Here is a 15,598-nt window from a genome sequence, read left to right on the forward strand (position 1 = left end):
GCATTATCGACATCATCCTCACTATCATCAAATAGCCTAATCTTCCCTGAATTTTCCCCAGCACTAAAATTAGTTTTCTTTTATGATTGGAACATTTCATTTAGTCAGCAACTATTTGAACACATTTTTCCATAAAAAGAACAGTAAGGCTTTTGCATTCCTGATAATCATTCATTAGTTTAGAATACAATGCCTGGCAAGACACAAAGTGAAAGTGGATTACAATTGGCTCGAAACAATTCCTTGAATAATCTTTTCAATAATTACAAACAAATCCAGGTGAAGACATCCCTTATAATCACTAATAACGTAAATAATACTTGTAACAATCTGGAGACGGAATAAATGCACAATTGACCTCATAACCACAAGATCAACACAGAGAGATTGATAAAAGATGGTAGGGTGTACCAACGTCACGGTTATTGCCATTACCCACTATATTGTATCATTTTTTTTTTAATTGGGTGGGGGGGAGGGGGGGGGTTAAACATCAATATAAGCTAAGCTTTGAGAGAGAAACAATATGAAAATCAGGGGAGGTTTATAGAAATAATATATCCTTGTTCTACAAACATATACTGGTACTACGCATGCTAGAATAGATAATAACTGGCAACTGATTCCGAGATGAGATTCATTTACAAACAAGATAGTTCAAATGGAAAACACCTTTTAACTATCAAAACTGTAATGTCAATGTTTATTTAAGGGAAAAATAAAATACTAAATGCTGTACAGTATATCCATAAATCTGATTACTGAAAGGTACTACTGTACACTGTAATAAAAAAATTCATCAAGAAGTTTTCTAATAATAAATTATCCATTAATTGATTCTTTTTTATTTAAAGTCAGATTCATTAAACACTATACCAACTGGCTCATTATTTTCACTTTACTTCTTAAATATTCTTTTTTTTTTTTTTTTTTTTTTAAATACACAGCAATACTACTGGAAAACCAAATGCAATGTCAATAATTTTAGTTATAACTAAACGACAGGCTAAGGGAACTGAGGAAATGCAATAATGATATTAATTACATTATTAATAATAATGACTTATTATAATATATAACAACTAATGTATCGATAACAATAGTTATTATAATACTGTAACAACAATGTCTTTTCCCCTGTACAGTATAGTACTTCAGAAAATTTTTTTAACAGCATGAGGGCTGCTCAAAAGGGAATAGAGGTATTACTAGCTGGCATAAAGTTAACTTGATCTAAAAACAACATACTGTACTTTTTTTCTAATACGTACCGAAGTATTGTACATTCATCGGGAGGTTGCTTCGGTGCGTGAGAATTACTCCGTCTTCGCTCTAAGTATGCCGGAAGTCTGCCCAAACCTGAACTACGACGATTTGATGATCTTGAAGTTGTATGTCTCTCGCCTAAACTTGTACTTTCCGTTCGACTTCCATCTTCAACATTAAAAACAAAATGAATGAGACATGAAATCAGGGTAAAATCAAGATTAATGAAACAATATAAAATTAAGAAAAAAAGAAAATGGTTGAAGTCTTGAATTGCTGCATAAATTAACACAAAAACATGTCCGAATAATTACAATAAAGGAATACAGTTGGTCATCTTAGGGGATTACATCGATTACTAATAAGAAATAAAAAATCAAATTAGGATAAAAACAATCAATTTATATCTTATTTGAAAATAAAATAAAATGTTTCATAGACACACTGAAAAAAGTCCAGAGTTATAAGCCTTTTTCTTAAAAAGTCTGTAACTTTAAAGATGAATGTACTACTAAAACTTTGAGAAACGGTTTATTCCCAGCTGTGAGTTAGAAATTACTGCCTAAATGAAAAGGATATAGAGTGAAATGAGTGATGGGCTGGAAGAGGAAGGAAACGTCTACTGTCATTTTTAATTTGAAAGATGTTATATTTTCTTAATCAGTAAGATTTGCTTGAATATGGCTTAAGTAGTTCAAGCATAAACTTGATGCACTCCTAGTGAGACTGCAGCTGAACTGGAGAATCTAAAATAATGCTGTAAATGTATAATTCATTACTCAATAATACTATACTGACAAAAATAAAATCCATTATTTCAATAATTACCTATGGTTCACCCAGCTTCCTCAGTGAAGTGCTTTCTTTTCAACAAGTATCATTAAATAATTAAAATCAAAATAATTCTCTCCCCCCCCCAGTAAAATTACCTTCTTCCCATTATGTTATAGTTGGGCAAACCATCAGAGGTGCTCTATGATGCATAATCTTGGCTTGGGTAATTTTCTTATTTGAAGTTGACCTCAAATTAAAAAAAAACCCTTATCAGGGAAGGGGCAATTAGGCAAACCACGGTTAATTATTAAAATCCAAATGTCTTGATATAACTGAGGGGGAAGCAACCATTCTTTGGGCAACACTTGTTCCTTCCTGCTTAACTGACCTGCTAAAACTTTCTCCTTCCCAGGAACAAAACATTAGTATTGATTTGTCTTTCTTCCTGCCAGCATAGTACTGTAGTTCCGAGTCAGAAAGAACAAAATCTAGATTTAGTTCCTCCCCTTTTCCTTGATGTAGGACAAGGCTGTTGTGGTGTCTAAATGTACAGCAATTACTTTTCCATTTAGTACATAAACTGATTGAAGTAGTGCATTGAACATTGCTAGGAATGCTAGGTAATCTATGTGCATCTGTGACTATATCCAACAATGTTCCTAACAGATGAAGATTCTCTACAACTGCTCCCCATCCTGTGAAAGAAGCATCTTAAAAGAGGGACAGGTCCTTAAATCTCAGTTTGGGACTCACTCCTTGAATAAGTTGCTGGCAAGACTCACACCAACTGAGTAATTTTACCCAATTCTTGATGCACAGGACAGTTACAGCTTTTGGAATTAATGATCAGCCCCAGGTCTGGCTGTGATGAAATTGTAATGGTCTCATACTGAGCATTACAAGATGACATAACTTTTTCCCTCATTCTAAATGCTTTTCTCGGATGAAGCCAGAGAAGGACCTGAGGCTATTGTCATTCCCCAGAAAAAAAAAAACTGATTGTGAGGGAATCCAGTTGACCTGATATTGATTAATATCCCTTTTGGTTATTGAGAAGGGCTTGCTGACTGTTGTTGAGGTCTCACCAATTATCCAGATTAAGAAGTATTCTTATTCCCAACATATGCAACCACTTCACTAGTTTTGACATAACGTGTGAATACTTAGGGGACTACGATCAATCCAAAATACAGGCAAGTGAATTGGTAAACTTTTCCTTGAAATATATATCCGACATATATTAGTGAATCTTAATGGACTGAAACATAAAACAGACATGTGATTGGTCGATTTAAAACAAGCAATCGCCCTTTTGAACTGACTTTAAAACTGATGATGGGGGTCTCCATGCAGAACCTGGCTCGAAGAACCAAAACTTGAGGCAAGAAAGATCTAAAACTCTTCTCCAACCCCTTGTAGCTTTTTGTACCAGAAACATGCGGTTGTAAAACTCCAGTAAAGGAACTACAATTTGTTATATTTTTCCTTCAATAACAGATACTTCCTTTGGAAAAATATCTGTCTTTTCTGGACTATGATGGTAAGTAGAAAAATACTTTAGCACGACCAATAACAGGGAGAGTAGTTTGAAAAGTAGCTGGTAGTCTTTCCTTAGCACTAACACTACCCACGGATCTGGGAGTAGGTCACTCTACTTTGCAAGAAATAAGAGTCAGTCCGGCCCCTACTTTTCTAGAATTGCCATTTGTTTGCTTTGTCCATTTTGCCTACATTTTTCTGACAAATTAATCTATATTTATTACTGATATCAACAAGAATGCCATTATTCACTACCAAGTATTATCATTCTGTATATAATACAATAAAGCATTATGTAAAATATAACACCCTGATTACAATCAGAATACCTATAACATTAAAAAAAAACATACACAAAGTTTCAACATGTCAGTTACATTCACTGACTTGGGTGTTTAATAAGATAGGATGAAAAATTAAACTCCAGTCAAGTTATTGCACAAGATTCCAATGAAGATATTATAACTTACCTGGAGATTTTACATCCAATGATTTTGAGTCACCAACAGCTCTCCTTTCATGTCGCTCTCTCCGTTCATCTTCAGTCTCTTGGCCCCCAGATTCTCCTTCTGGAGACCCACGCTTAAGATGGAAATAAGTAGTTTAGTAAAATGACAGAAAATTTCATAGCTAGCTAAGCTTTGTTAACAGAATATAATTTCACCTAAATTGAGAAACGACTCCTTCATTTTATTCCAGTATAAACCAAATTTATAGCTGGTCAATAATGAAATTCAGAAATAACCTTAATAAATCTAAACATTATTATTTTCTCTTATATTACTTTCAACTATATTAAAGATGCATAAAAAAAAAGCATCAGGTACTATTAAAAGGAAAACTAACCAATCAAAAAAAAAAAAAAATTATTTGCACTCCTAAAACAGTCTTCCCAATCATGGTGACATACAGTACCATGATGGCATACAGTATTTATATTGGACATTTAAGAGCAAAAGGCAAAACAGTATCCTAAAAATAAAATTGATACAAACAACAGCTTTAAGCAGACTTGTCTTCAAATTTAAAGAAAATGGTCATGTATTGAAAACCTCCGACTTTATACTGCAGACTAGCTACTGCCTTAATAGTTGAGTATTCACTTATGGGGACAGATAATTGAAACAGCAAAACTCACATTACTGTACTAGGATTACGCAATAAAATAAGACATTACAATGCTGAACTCTACTGTACACAAATCTGTCCTGATGTCCACCCTTACATGGATGCAGGATTACACAGGAATTGGGTTGTGTATTAGGTCTTGCTAGCTTGAAAATTGGACAAAAAAGGATGGTTTATCTATCCTAATATGTCAATGATAATCTGGGAAACTCATCAGGATTAGAATGAATGTTGGTCCACGGAGAGAGAGAGAGAGAGAGAGAGAGAGAGAGAGAGAGAGAGAGAGAGAGAGAGAGAGAGAGAGAGAGAGAGAGAGAGATATATATAAGAGGATGAAGTATTGAACGGTAGGGAAGAAATTATCATACCCTTTCAGAGCCAAATACACGGTTTTGCAAGGTAGAAGAAAGAAGGAAGAGTTGATATCTCCCACAAGCTGAATGTTGGACTTGGTTGTTGAAAAATTTGTTGAAAAGACGAACAATCTGAATTTGGAAACAATAAAAAATTCCTTACCTGGCTTTCACACACTTCAATCTTATCTAGCTGGGATATAGTCGCCGATATAGCTGCCGAAACATCTCTATCTCCCTCACTCATTAATAGACTTCCTACTACAGTTTCAAGTTCCTGAAAGAGAATTAAAATAAAATTAAGGATTGTGGAAGCAATGTCTTTTATAATTGCAGTTAAGATTTGTTATTCAAAATAAAGAATTACTTTTTTAAAGTAGATCAACTAGACCACTGAATACTGTATAACAGCATTTATAACCTCACAACATTGGCATGAATGATTTGGCTTTAATTACGAGAAAATTGAGATTAGACAAAGTTTAAAAAGACAGACAGACATTTGAGCAAGAAATGACAGGGAACAGGTGATATGTACAAGATGGAGAACTTATAAGATGGAAAATATGGCACTTTGAATGCTGAAATTCCCTAGTAGAAATCAATTACCCTAATATCTACTCTTAGGCCCTAATTGCAAAGGCATGTATCATACAGTACCAAAATACCGTATCTACTAGCCTACAATGAAGTCATTTACATTGATACCAACCTGAAGTCTTGTCTTATCATCAGGCAAGGACAGTGTAGCTTTCATTTGAGGCAACATAGTAACCAACTTCAAACGAATGTTTGGAACTCGATCACCTACAAATATTTAAAGATTTGTACAGTATAGCATAGAAAACTAATTATTCTTCCATATTCTTTCAATTAAAATCCTTTATAATGATAAAATACAGTGAGGTATCTTTCAATATTGTTTCAAATGCAAAATGAATTATTGGCGGCTTTACTTACTATGCAAGGATAACAGAGGTCTATAGAAATAAGTCTTAAAGAAGGACTTTGAAAACATTTCAAGCACCATAGTAGATATATTCAAGAACAGCATACGTTTGTGACAGCTACTCCCTTCACAGAATTCTGAAATAAAGGTAAAAGTTATTCATAAAAACATCTTTGAACCTAATCTGCCCTTTATACAGATAAATTGTTTCAAGTTTTATACAGTAATCAAAATGTGAAGTACAATAAGGTTAACTAATGGAACTTAAAATATTTCTAACTACAGTACATATCAATTATAGAAAGCATTGTCGATAAAATTGTATATCATTATAAATTGCATTGACGATAACATTCAACTTTTTAAATGCTTTTAAGATTTTGAAATACTACCAAGAATACTACACCTGTTTTTTTATGTTCTTACCTGATACCATAGTGTTACTAATATGGTCTCGTTGTTCTTGAGTACTCATATGACGGAGATACACAAGTAAAGTCCTAGCTGCTGCTAGTCTGCAAGGTATTGGTCGCTGAAAAGACAAGGAGAAAAAGTGTTGGCCTCAGGAAAATCTCACTACAAACAGGAATCTCTTTCAAGTTTATATTCTTTTTTTTTTTTTAAACAACTAAATAGTATGTTACTTACTGCAGTCTGCATCCTAACAAACATGAGGGGGACAAGTTGAGTAAAGATGAGATCTGCAGGTAGACAAGGTGCCAGGGCAGCTGCTTGCGTGAGAGCCTCGGCATGAACTCTCCAAACACTCGTTACGCTGACTGTTTCCTCACCTTGCTTGATTGCTCCAACCAGCTCAACTAAGTCCTCTCTCTATTAGATAAATAATTGAGTAATAATCTAATTACGAAAAACGTTATACAAAAATGCAATAGGAAAACAATGCAACAAAAATTTAGAATTTTTTTTTACACAAAACTTAACATTCATCCAAAATGTGACATTTATTTTCAAACAATAACTAAAAACCAGATATATATGATGAACAGAGATCAAATAAATACCATGTAAAAATACTCATCACTATTAATGGATTCATTTTCAAGCTGTATCATGTAAGCTCTAAACTTTTAGTTATTTACATTAGTTCCATTTTATGGTAAATGAAATATTCTTGTTACCCTTACCGGAGTTTGTGGGGTTACTGCATTATGTCTGTGCATTGTTGTAATGATATGTGGCAAGTTAGGCATAAGAGCGGACAAAATATCCAAGTTCTCTGATCGTAGTAGCTGTAGTAACCCTTCTTTCAACAAGCCGACTTCTGCACCAACCAAAATACATAACTGAAAAAAATTTGTAATTCAATGCACTGAAAAAAACAATACTATACATCAATTTCAAAATTACAAATACTTATTGACCTAATATTGGAATAGTTAAGGAATAACTTAAAATTATCATAAATTTTGTTGATACTGATAAAATACACAAATTACCCACGACTCAAACCACCACTTAATTCATGGAAAATAAAATAAATTTAAATTATATTACTTGATGGAATGCAGCAGCAACAGTTGTCCTCACAAGCTGGCTTGGATCATTGATGAGGGATAAAACTGTTGCATGTAAACTTGATCGGTAGTTAACGGATCCTCCAGCAAACGCTACCATACAAGGTAGATTATAAGCACACTGCTGTCGACATTCAGCTTCATATTCACCACTTCGCACCTCAGCAACTAGGTCTGGCATCTATGAAAGAATTAAACAGATTTTTATCTAGTACTGTATGGATATATATTCAGCATCATGTATAAAAAAAAAGGTTGAACTTTGATATAAAAATAGGAGCAAGAGAATACAAACACAAAAATAAAAGCATTCAACCATCTCCTAACCATTTCCTTTGTATGATAAACAATTAATAAGGTGCTGTACTGTTGATATGAAAAGGAAATATAATAAATTTTTTACAGCAAAAAGAATATGAATAACAAATTCAAAACATTTCTTATACTAATCCAGTTCTAAGGGTTGGTCAATATCTTTCAATTTGAAAAACAGTAAGATTTATGAAAGGAGTACCAGAATTTATATACCGTATAAAGTACGAAACCTAAAGATAATGTGGGTGATTTCATAACTGTTATCCTTTGGAACTTAAAAAAAGCCTCACCTATTGAAGCTTTCATGTCTAATTTTAATTTTATCTCACCAGGCAATGGTGCTTTTCCTATTTCCTGTTCGTAATACTAGGCATGCAGTTGATTCTAATAGTCAGGCCTTCTCCTTCATGAGGCTCAATGCTACACAGTATTCTAGATGTTTTATTTCAGCTATGACCAAGATGTGGAATGATCTTCCTAATCGGGTAGTTGAATCGGTAGAAATTCAAAAGTTCAAACTTGCAGCAAATGTTTTTATGGTGAACAGGCTGAAATAAGTCTTTTTATAGTTTATATATGAAATATCTATTTTAATGTTGTTACTGTTTTTAAAATAATTTATCTTAATTGTTAACTACTTCTCATATTTATTTCCTATCCTCACTGGGATAATTTTCCTGGCTGGAGTCCTTGGGCTTATAGAATCCTGCTTTTCCAACTAGGCTTGTAGCTTATCTAGTAATAATAATACTTTATTACTTCCCACCAATACTTTAGCCTTATTTCCAAACCATACTCTTTCCATACAGTACTGTATTTCCAAACCATACTCTATCCATACAGTACTGTACTTCCAACCAATACTCTATCCATATCTATAACCAATGCTCTATCTCTATTTCCAAACAATACGATCCCTAATTATAACCAGCATTCTATGCCTACTTCCAACCAATACACTATCCTTATTTCTCACCAATACTCTAGAACTATTAGCTAAAAGCTCTTCTAAGAGAAGGACACTCCAAAAAGAAACCATTATTCTCTAGTCTTGGGTAGTGCCACAACCTCTCTACCATGGTCTTCAACTGTTTTGGGTTAGAGTTCTCTTGCTTGAGGGTACATTCTTTCTTATTGCTCTTCCTATTTTTTGAAGTTTTTAAAGTTTATACAGAATATGAAGGCTATAATCTAATGTTGTTACTGTTCTTAAAATATTTTATTTTGATTGTTCATTACTTCTCTTGTAGTTTATAAATTTCCTTGTTTCCTTTCCTTACTGGGCAATCTTTCCCTGTTGGAGCCCTTTGACTTACAGCATCTTGCTTTTCCAACAAGGGTTGTAGCTTGTAATAATAATAATAATACACTAGAACTATTTCAAGCAATACTCTATCCACATTTCATACTAATATTGGAGGTAATTCCCTGATCATGTCCTTAACCATTCAAAAATGAGAATTGTTCCAACTATTGGCAATAATTTGATATACTCCTGGATTGAATTTTTCCTTTCTTAAAAGAGAAAGAACATTCATATAACATGAAACCTTGAATGCAACTTACAGGAAGCTCTGTTTTTTTCGAATCGGGTAATCCAAGCTTTGCTAATGTGCAGTAGAAATTCAAAAACCACGTTTTTTGTTCTTCGTTAAGCTCATCTGCAAAAATAAATAAAAAAAGTTAAAACCACTTAGTAGTACTGTTATGATTACAAATTGAAAATTATGGGCAGCAACTATTATTACCAATGAGAAATTAGGGATAATTTCAATGTGACATGGATTGAAATACTGTTATAGTTACTTCAACTAAAGATAGTCCTAATTATTAAAATGGAATAGACTTACCATGAAGCCCATGGCATATACGGCCAAGCAAATGTGCAGCAACAGGCAGAGAAGCATCTTCAACTCGCAGAGCCCTTTCGCAAACTTTTCGGACCAGGGGAACCAACGTCCCAACTCGAGTTTCTGTTTTCATAAATTGCACAATATAATGCATTCTTAGTAATGCGAGTACAGTATATAAAACAAAATATGAAGGAAATATATAGTGTTCTAGATATTTTCATAATGACATTCATAATGCAATTAAAATTGAATGAACAAAGGACTAGCATATGTACCGTCATCTAAAAGGGGAATCATCAACACAACAGTGTTGATTCCAGCAAGTCTGACATTGGTCTCTTCATCGGAGCACAAGTCCACGAGCTCAGGAAGTATGTGCGTTTTTGTGGCATCCAAACCAAGCCCTCGTGCCACAGCAGCAAGCTGACTGCACATGCTACCACGCACTTCGCCACAAACATCTTGACAGAGGCTCTGCACTACACCTACAACTTCAGTTTTTAACCTGCAGAGGTAATAATGATAGTAAGTACAAATGTTGATCATAATTACAGAAGCAGTAATGCTGATGGTTTGTGACAATCCTTTTGCAGGAAGATACTCCATAATGCAGATAAGATATCCCTTAAACTCATATCAGCACGTACACAACTCTTGTAAATGGCGATCATTATTCATAATAGTAATACGAGTGAAATATCGCTGGGTAAACGACAAAACTACGATAATTATACTGTCATGTGACATATATATATATATATATATATATATATATATATATATATATATATATATATATATATATACATTAAATTGGACTTGTGTCTCTTAGCGACTGAAAAACATTAAAACTTAGATTTCCAACTCACAAAAAAGGCTCAAATTTAGTTGCAATTTTTCCAATGAGCTTGCAAGCTGCCAAGCGGGCGGATACCTGCTGTGACTGCCCTTTACTGACAGCTAAACTAAGAATCTGAAAAAAAATCATTATTTAGCTGAAAGAAGTAAATAAAATACTGAATGTACAAGTCTGCCCCAAATATATATAAAATATTTAGGAAAAGCAATTATTTCTGAGACATTAATATTCAAGCAATCATCATTTATTAAAACTCTAAACAAAGCACATACAGAAACCTAAATAATATTTCTTATAATTGTTCTTGGAAAGAATAAATGAACAATGTAATGAGATACTCACCTCATCTTTTATCACTTCCTTTGGCAGCAGATCTATAACATCTAGCAAGGTCTCGAGCCACGCGTTGGCTACCACTGGAAAAAAAAAATAATTTATCTTACAACACAATCATCATCATTTGCTGATAACTAAAACATCCAATAGGATAGGTTCTAGAAAAAACTGGTAATTATATATATATATATATATATATATATATATATATATATATATATATATATATATATATATATATATATATATATATATATATATATATATATAGGTAGATTATATATATATATATGGATAAATATCAACACAACATCGTGTTCAAATTGAAATAAATTTCTACCTCATACTTGGGATCGAATGCTAGCCCCTTCTAATGAAAGGCCAGGTCGAAACCAACCATGCCACGAGAGACCATAAAAGAAATTGGAACCTGACACTATCTAGCTGTCCGAGGATTTACCTGGCGAGACATCAGTCTCTTACCAGCGAGTTTTACCCAATTTCCCGGCCCACCACGTGACACAATTGGTAGTAATTCATTCAAATTACCCCTAATGAGTCAATATGGATAAATATCAACACAACATCGTGTTCAAATAGAAATAAATTTCTACCTCATACTTGGGATCGAACGCTAGCCCCTTCTAATGAAAGGCCAGGTCGAAACCAATCATGCCACGAGAGACCATAAAAAAAATTGGAACCTGACACTATCTAGCTGTCCGAGGATTTACCTGGCAAGACATCAGTCTCTTACCAGCGAGTTTTACCCAATTTCCCGGCCCACCACGTGACACAATTGGTAGTAATTCATTCAAATTACCCCTAATGAGTCAATATGGATAAATATCAACACAACATCGTGTTCAAATAGAAATAAATTTCTACCTCATACTTGGGATCGAACGCTAGCCCCTTCTAATGAAAGGCCAAGTCGAAACCAACCATGCCACGAGAGACCATAAGAGAAATTGGAACCTGACACTATCTAGCTGTCCGAGGATTTACCTGGCAAGACATCAGTCTCTTACCAGCGAGTTTTACCCAATTTCCCGGCCCACCACGTGACACAATTGGTAGTAATTCATTCAAATTACCCCTAATGAGTCAATATGGATAAATATCAGCACAACATCGTGTTCAAATAGAAATAAATTTCTACCTCATACTTGGGATCGAACGCTAGCCCCTTCTAATGAAAGGCCAGGTCGAAACCAACCATGCCACGAGAGACCATAAAAGAAATTGGAACCTGACACTATCTAGCTGTCCGAGGATTTACCTGGCGAGACATCAGTCACTTACCAGCGAGTTTTACCCAATTTCCCGGCCTACCACGTGACACAATTGGTAGTAATTCATTCAAATTACCCCTAATGAGTCAATATGGATAAATATCAACACAACATCGTGTTCAAATAGAAATAAATTTCTACCTCATACTTGGGATCGAACGCTAGCCCCTTCTAATGAAAGGCCAGGTCGAAACCAACCATGCCACGAGAGACCATAAAAGAAATTGGAACCTGACACTATCTAGCTGTCCGAGGATTTACCTGGCGAGACATCAGTCTCTTACCAGCGAGTTTTACCCAATTTCCCGGCCCACCACGTGACACAATTGGTAGTAATTCATTCAAATTACCCCTAATGAGTCAATATGGATAAATATCAACACAACATCGTGCTCAAATAGAAATAAATTTCTACCTCATACTTGGGATCGAACGCTAGCCCCTTCTAATGAAAGGCCAGGTCGAAACCAACCATGCCACGAGAGACCATAAAAGAAATTGGAACCTGACACTATCTAGCTGTCCGAGGATTTACCTGGCGAGACATCAGTCTCTTACCAGCGAGTTTTACCCAATTTCCCGGCCCACCACGTGAAACAATTGGTAGTAATTCATTCAAATTACCCCTAATGAGTCAATATGGATAAATATCAACACAACATCGTGTTCAAATAGAAATAAATTTCTACCTCATACTTGGGATCGAACGCTAGCCCCTTCTAATGAAAGGCCAGGTCGAAACCAACCATGCCACGAGAGACCATAAAAGAAATTGGAACCTGACACTATCTAGCTGTCCGAGGATTTACCTGGCGAGACATCAGTCTCTTACCAGCGAGTTTTACCCAATTTCCCGGCCCACCACGTGACACAATTGGTAGTAATTCATTCAAATTACCCCTAATGAGTCAATATGGATAAATATCAACACAACATCGTGTACAAATTGAAATAAATTTCTTCCTCCTCATACTTGGGATCAAACGCTAGCCCCTTCTAATGAAAGGCCAGGTCGAAACCAACCATGCCACGAGAGACCATAAAAGAAATTGGAACCTGACACTATCTAGCTGTCCGAGGATTTACCTGGCGAGACATCAGTCTCTTACCAGCGAGTTTTACCCAATTTCCCGGCCCACCACGTGACACAATTGGTAGTAATTCATTCAAATTACCCTTAATGAGTCAATATGGATAAATATCAACACAACATCGTGTTCAAATAGAAATAAATTTCTACCTCATACTTGGGATCGAACGCTAGCCCCTTCTAATGAAAGGTCAGGTCGAAACCAACCATGCCACGAGAGACCATAAAAGAAACTGGAACCTGACACTATCTAGCTGTCCGAGGATTTACCTGGCGAGACATCAGTCTCTTACCAGCGAGTTTTACCCAATTTCCCGGCCCACCACGTGACACAATTGGTAGTAATTCATTCAAATTACCCCTTATTGAGGGGCTAGCATTCGATCCCAAGTATGAGGTAGAAATTTATTTCTATTTGAACACGATGTTGTGTTGATATTTATCCATATTGACTCATTAGGGGTAATTTGAATGAATTACTACCAATTGTGTCACGTGGTGGGCCGGGAAATTGGGTAAAACTCGCTGGTAAGAAACTGATGTCTCGCCAGGTAAATCCTCGGACAGCTAGATAGTGTCAGGTTCCAATTTCTTTTATGGTCTCTCGTGGCATGGTTGGTTTCGACCTGGCCTTTCATTAGAAGGGGCTAGCGTTCGATCCCAAGTATGAGGAAGAAATTTATTTCTATTTGTACACGGTGTTGTGTTGATATTTATCCATATTGACTCATTAGGGGTAATTTGAATGAATTACTACCAATTGTGTCACGTGGTGGGCCGGGAAATTGGGTAAAACTCGCTGGTAAGAGACTGATATCTCGCCAGGTAAATCCTCGGACAGCTAGATAGTGTCAGGTTCCAATTTCTTTTATGGTCTCTCGTGGCATGGTTGGTTTCGACCTGGACTTTCATTAGAAGGGGCTAGCGTTCGATCCCAAGTATGAGGTAGAAATTTATCTCTCTCTCTCTCTCTCTCTCTCCTCTCTCTCTCTCTCTCTCTCTCTCTCTCTCTCTCTCTCTCTCTCTCTATATATATATATATATATATATATATATATATACATACACTGAAATATTTTTTTTAAATATGCAGTTGAGTGTCATTATTAATGCTCATGAAGTTGTCAATGAGCAGATTGACAAACCTCTCGTTCCTAGCATGTTATTCATATCTAATTTATTTGTTTGCTTTTCTTTCTCATTTACGGAATGTTCTTTACTTTTAAAATTCTGTTTTCTTTGGGCTTGTATACACTATTTCCCCATACAAGGCAGATACTTTGATGATAATATTAATAACAAGTAACAAATGATAGTTATAACAATAAATAAATTGAACAACAACAACAACAATAATAATAATACCTGGATCCTTGCTATCGATGGAGGTGAGGATGGACTTGAGAAAGGTGTGCGTGAAATTGGTGTGCGGCACCAGCTCCCCCTGGAGTAGGGTAAGGGCCTCCTGCGGGGCCCCGTGAGGAGAAGGGGACGTGGCATCTTGCACGGTGGCATCCACTCCAACTCCTCCCTCGCCCTCCGCCACATTCGATATACTGCTGTTGCTGTTACTGTTGCTACCACCGCTGCCACCACTCACACCGCCCGTCAGAAGGGACAGGCCGCTCTGCACCCTGTAACCATAGACATATGTTATACGTTGATGTCCTTGTGATTGGCATGTGCACATTTACATAAACAATACCTATCTATCTATCATATATATTATCTATATATACATGTGTAGATGTTTCTCTGAAGTAATTTCTTATTCAGGCAAACAGTGATCAGCTTTGTTTATATATATATATAATATATATAATATATATATATATATATATATATATATATAATAATAATAATAATAATAATAATAAGGCAGCACATATTGCTACAATAGTGCTACTTTCACAGTTAAGTCACAAGTGATTACTTTCACAACGGTTAATAAAAGATCCATCTTAAAAATGTGACAGTACTTCATGATCAGATATGGATAAAGTCGCCTCTTGTATGGAAAATCCTTTGCCATCTGGCTGAGAGAGAGAGAGAGAGAGAGGAGAGAGAGAGAGAGAGAGAGAGAGAGAGAGAGAGAGAGAGAGAAATTTGCTGTTCATTTGGAGAGGTAGCACAATTATTCGAGAGAGAGAGAGAGAGAGAGAGAGAGAGAGAGAGAGAGAGAGAGAGAATCTCTCTTCTCTCTCTCTCTCTCTCTCTCTCTCTCTCTCTCTCTCTCTCTCTCTCTCTCTCTCTCCATGTAATCTCATTTCCCATCTGGTTTAAAGGAGACCATTTGCCATGTTTCC

At 35.4% G+C, this 15,598-nt stretch overlaps 1 protein-coding gene across 1 annotated transcript in view; it reads right to left on the bottom strand.

Moving 5' to 3' along the window:
- Window positions 1–15,598, bottom strand: part of LOC137657226 (serine-rich adhesin for platelets-like) — a 36,268-nt gene that overhangs the window by 10,499 nt on the left and 10,171 nt on the right. The window contains exons 3-17 of the mRNA XM_068391567.1: window positions 14,658–14,926; window positions 10,914–10,987; window positions 10,582–10,685; window positions 9,988–10,217; window positions 9,710–9,832; window positions 9,426–9,520; window positions 7,525–7,725; window positions 7,155–7,313; window positions 6,658–6,840; window positions 6,436–6,541; window positions 6,021–6,146; window positions 5,773–5,867; window positions 5,224–5,337; window positions 4,050–4,161; window positions 1,272–1,434 (exon numbers count right to left, since the gene is read on the bottom strand). Of these exons, the coding sequence (XP_068247668.1) occupies window positions 1,272–1,434; window positions 4,050–4,161; window positions 5,224–5,337; window positions 5,773–5,867; window positions 6,021–6,146; window positions 6,436–6,541; window positions 6,658–6,840; window positions 7,155–7,313; window positions 7,525–7,725; window positions 9,426–9,520; window positions 9,710–9,832; window positions 9,988–10,217; window positions 10,582–10,685; window positions 10,914–10,987; window positions 14,658–14,926 (2,154 nt within the window). The remainder of the gene's footprint in view (window positions 1–1,271; window positions 1,435–4,049; window positions 4,162–5,223; window positions 5,338–5,772; window positions 5,868–6,020; window positions 6,147–6,435; window positions 6,542–6,657; window positions 6,841–7,154; window positions 7,314–7,524; window positions 7,726–9,425; window positions 9,521–9,709; window positions 9,833–9,987; window positions 10,218–10,581; window positions 10,686–10,913; window positions 10,988–14,657; window positions 14,927–15,598) is intronic.

The sequence above is a fragment of the Palaemon carinicauda genome, chromosome 18 (assembly GCF_036898095.1).
Source record: "Palaemon carinicauda isolate YSFRI2023 chromosome 18, ASM3689809v2, whole genome shotgun sequence".
NCBI lineage: Eukaryota > Metazoa > Arthropoda > Malacostraca > Decapoda > Palaemonidae > Palaemon > Palaemon carinicauda.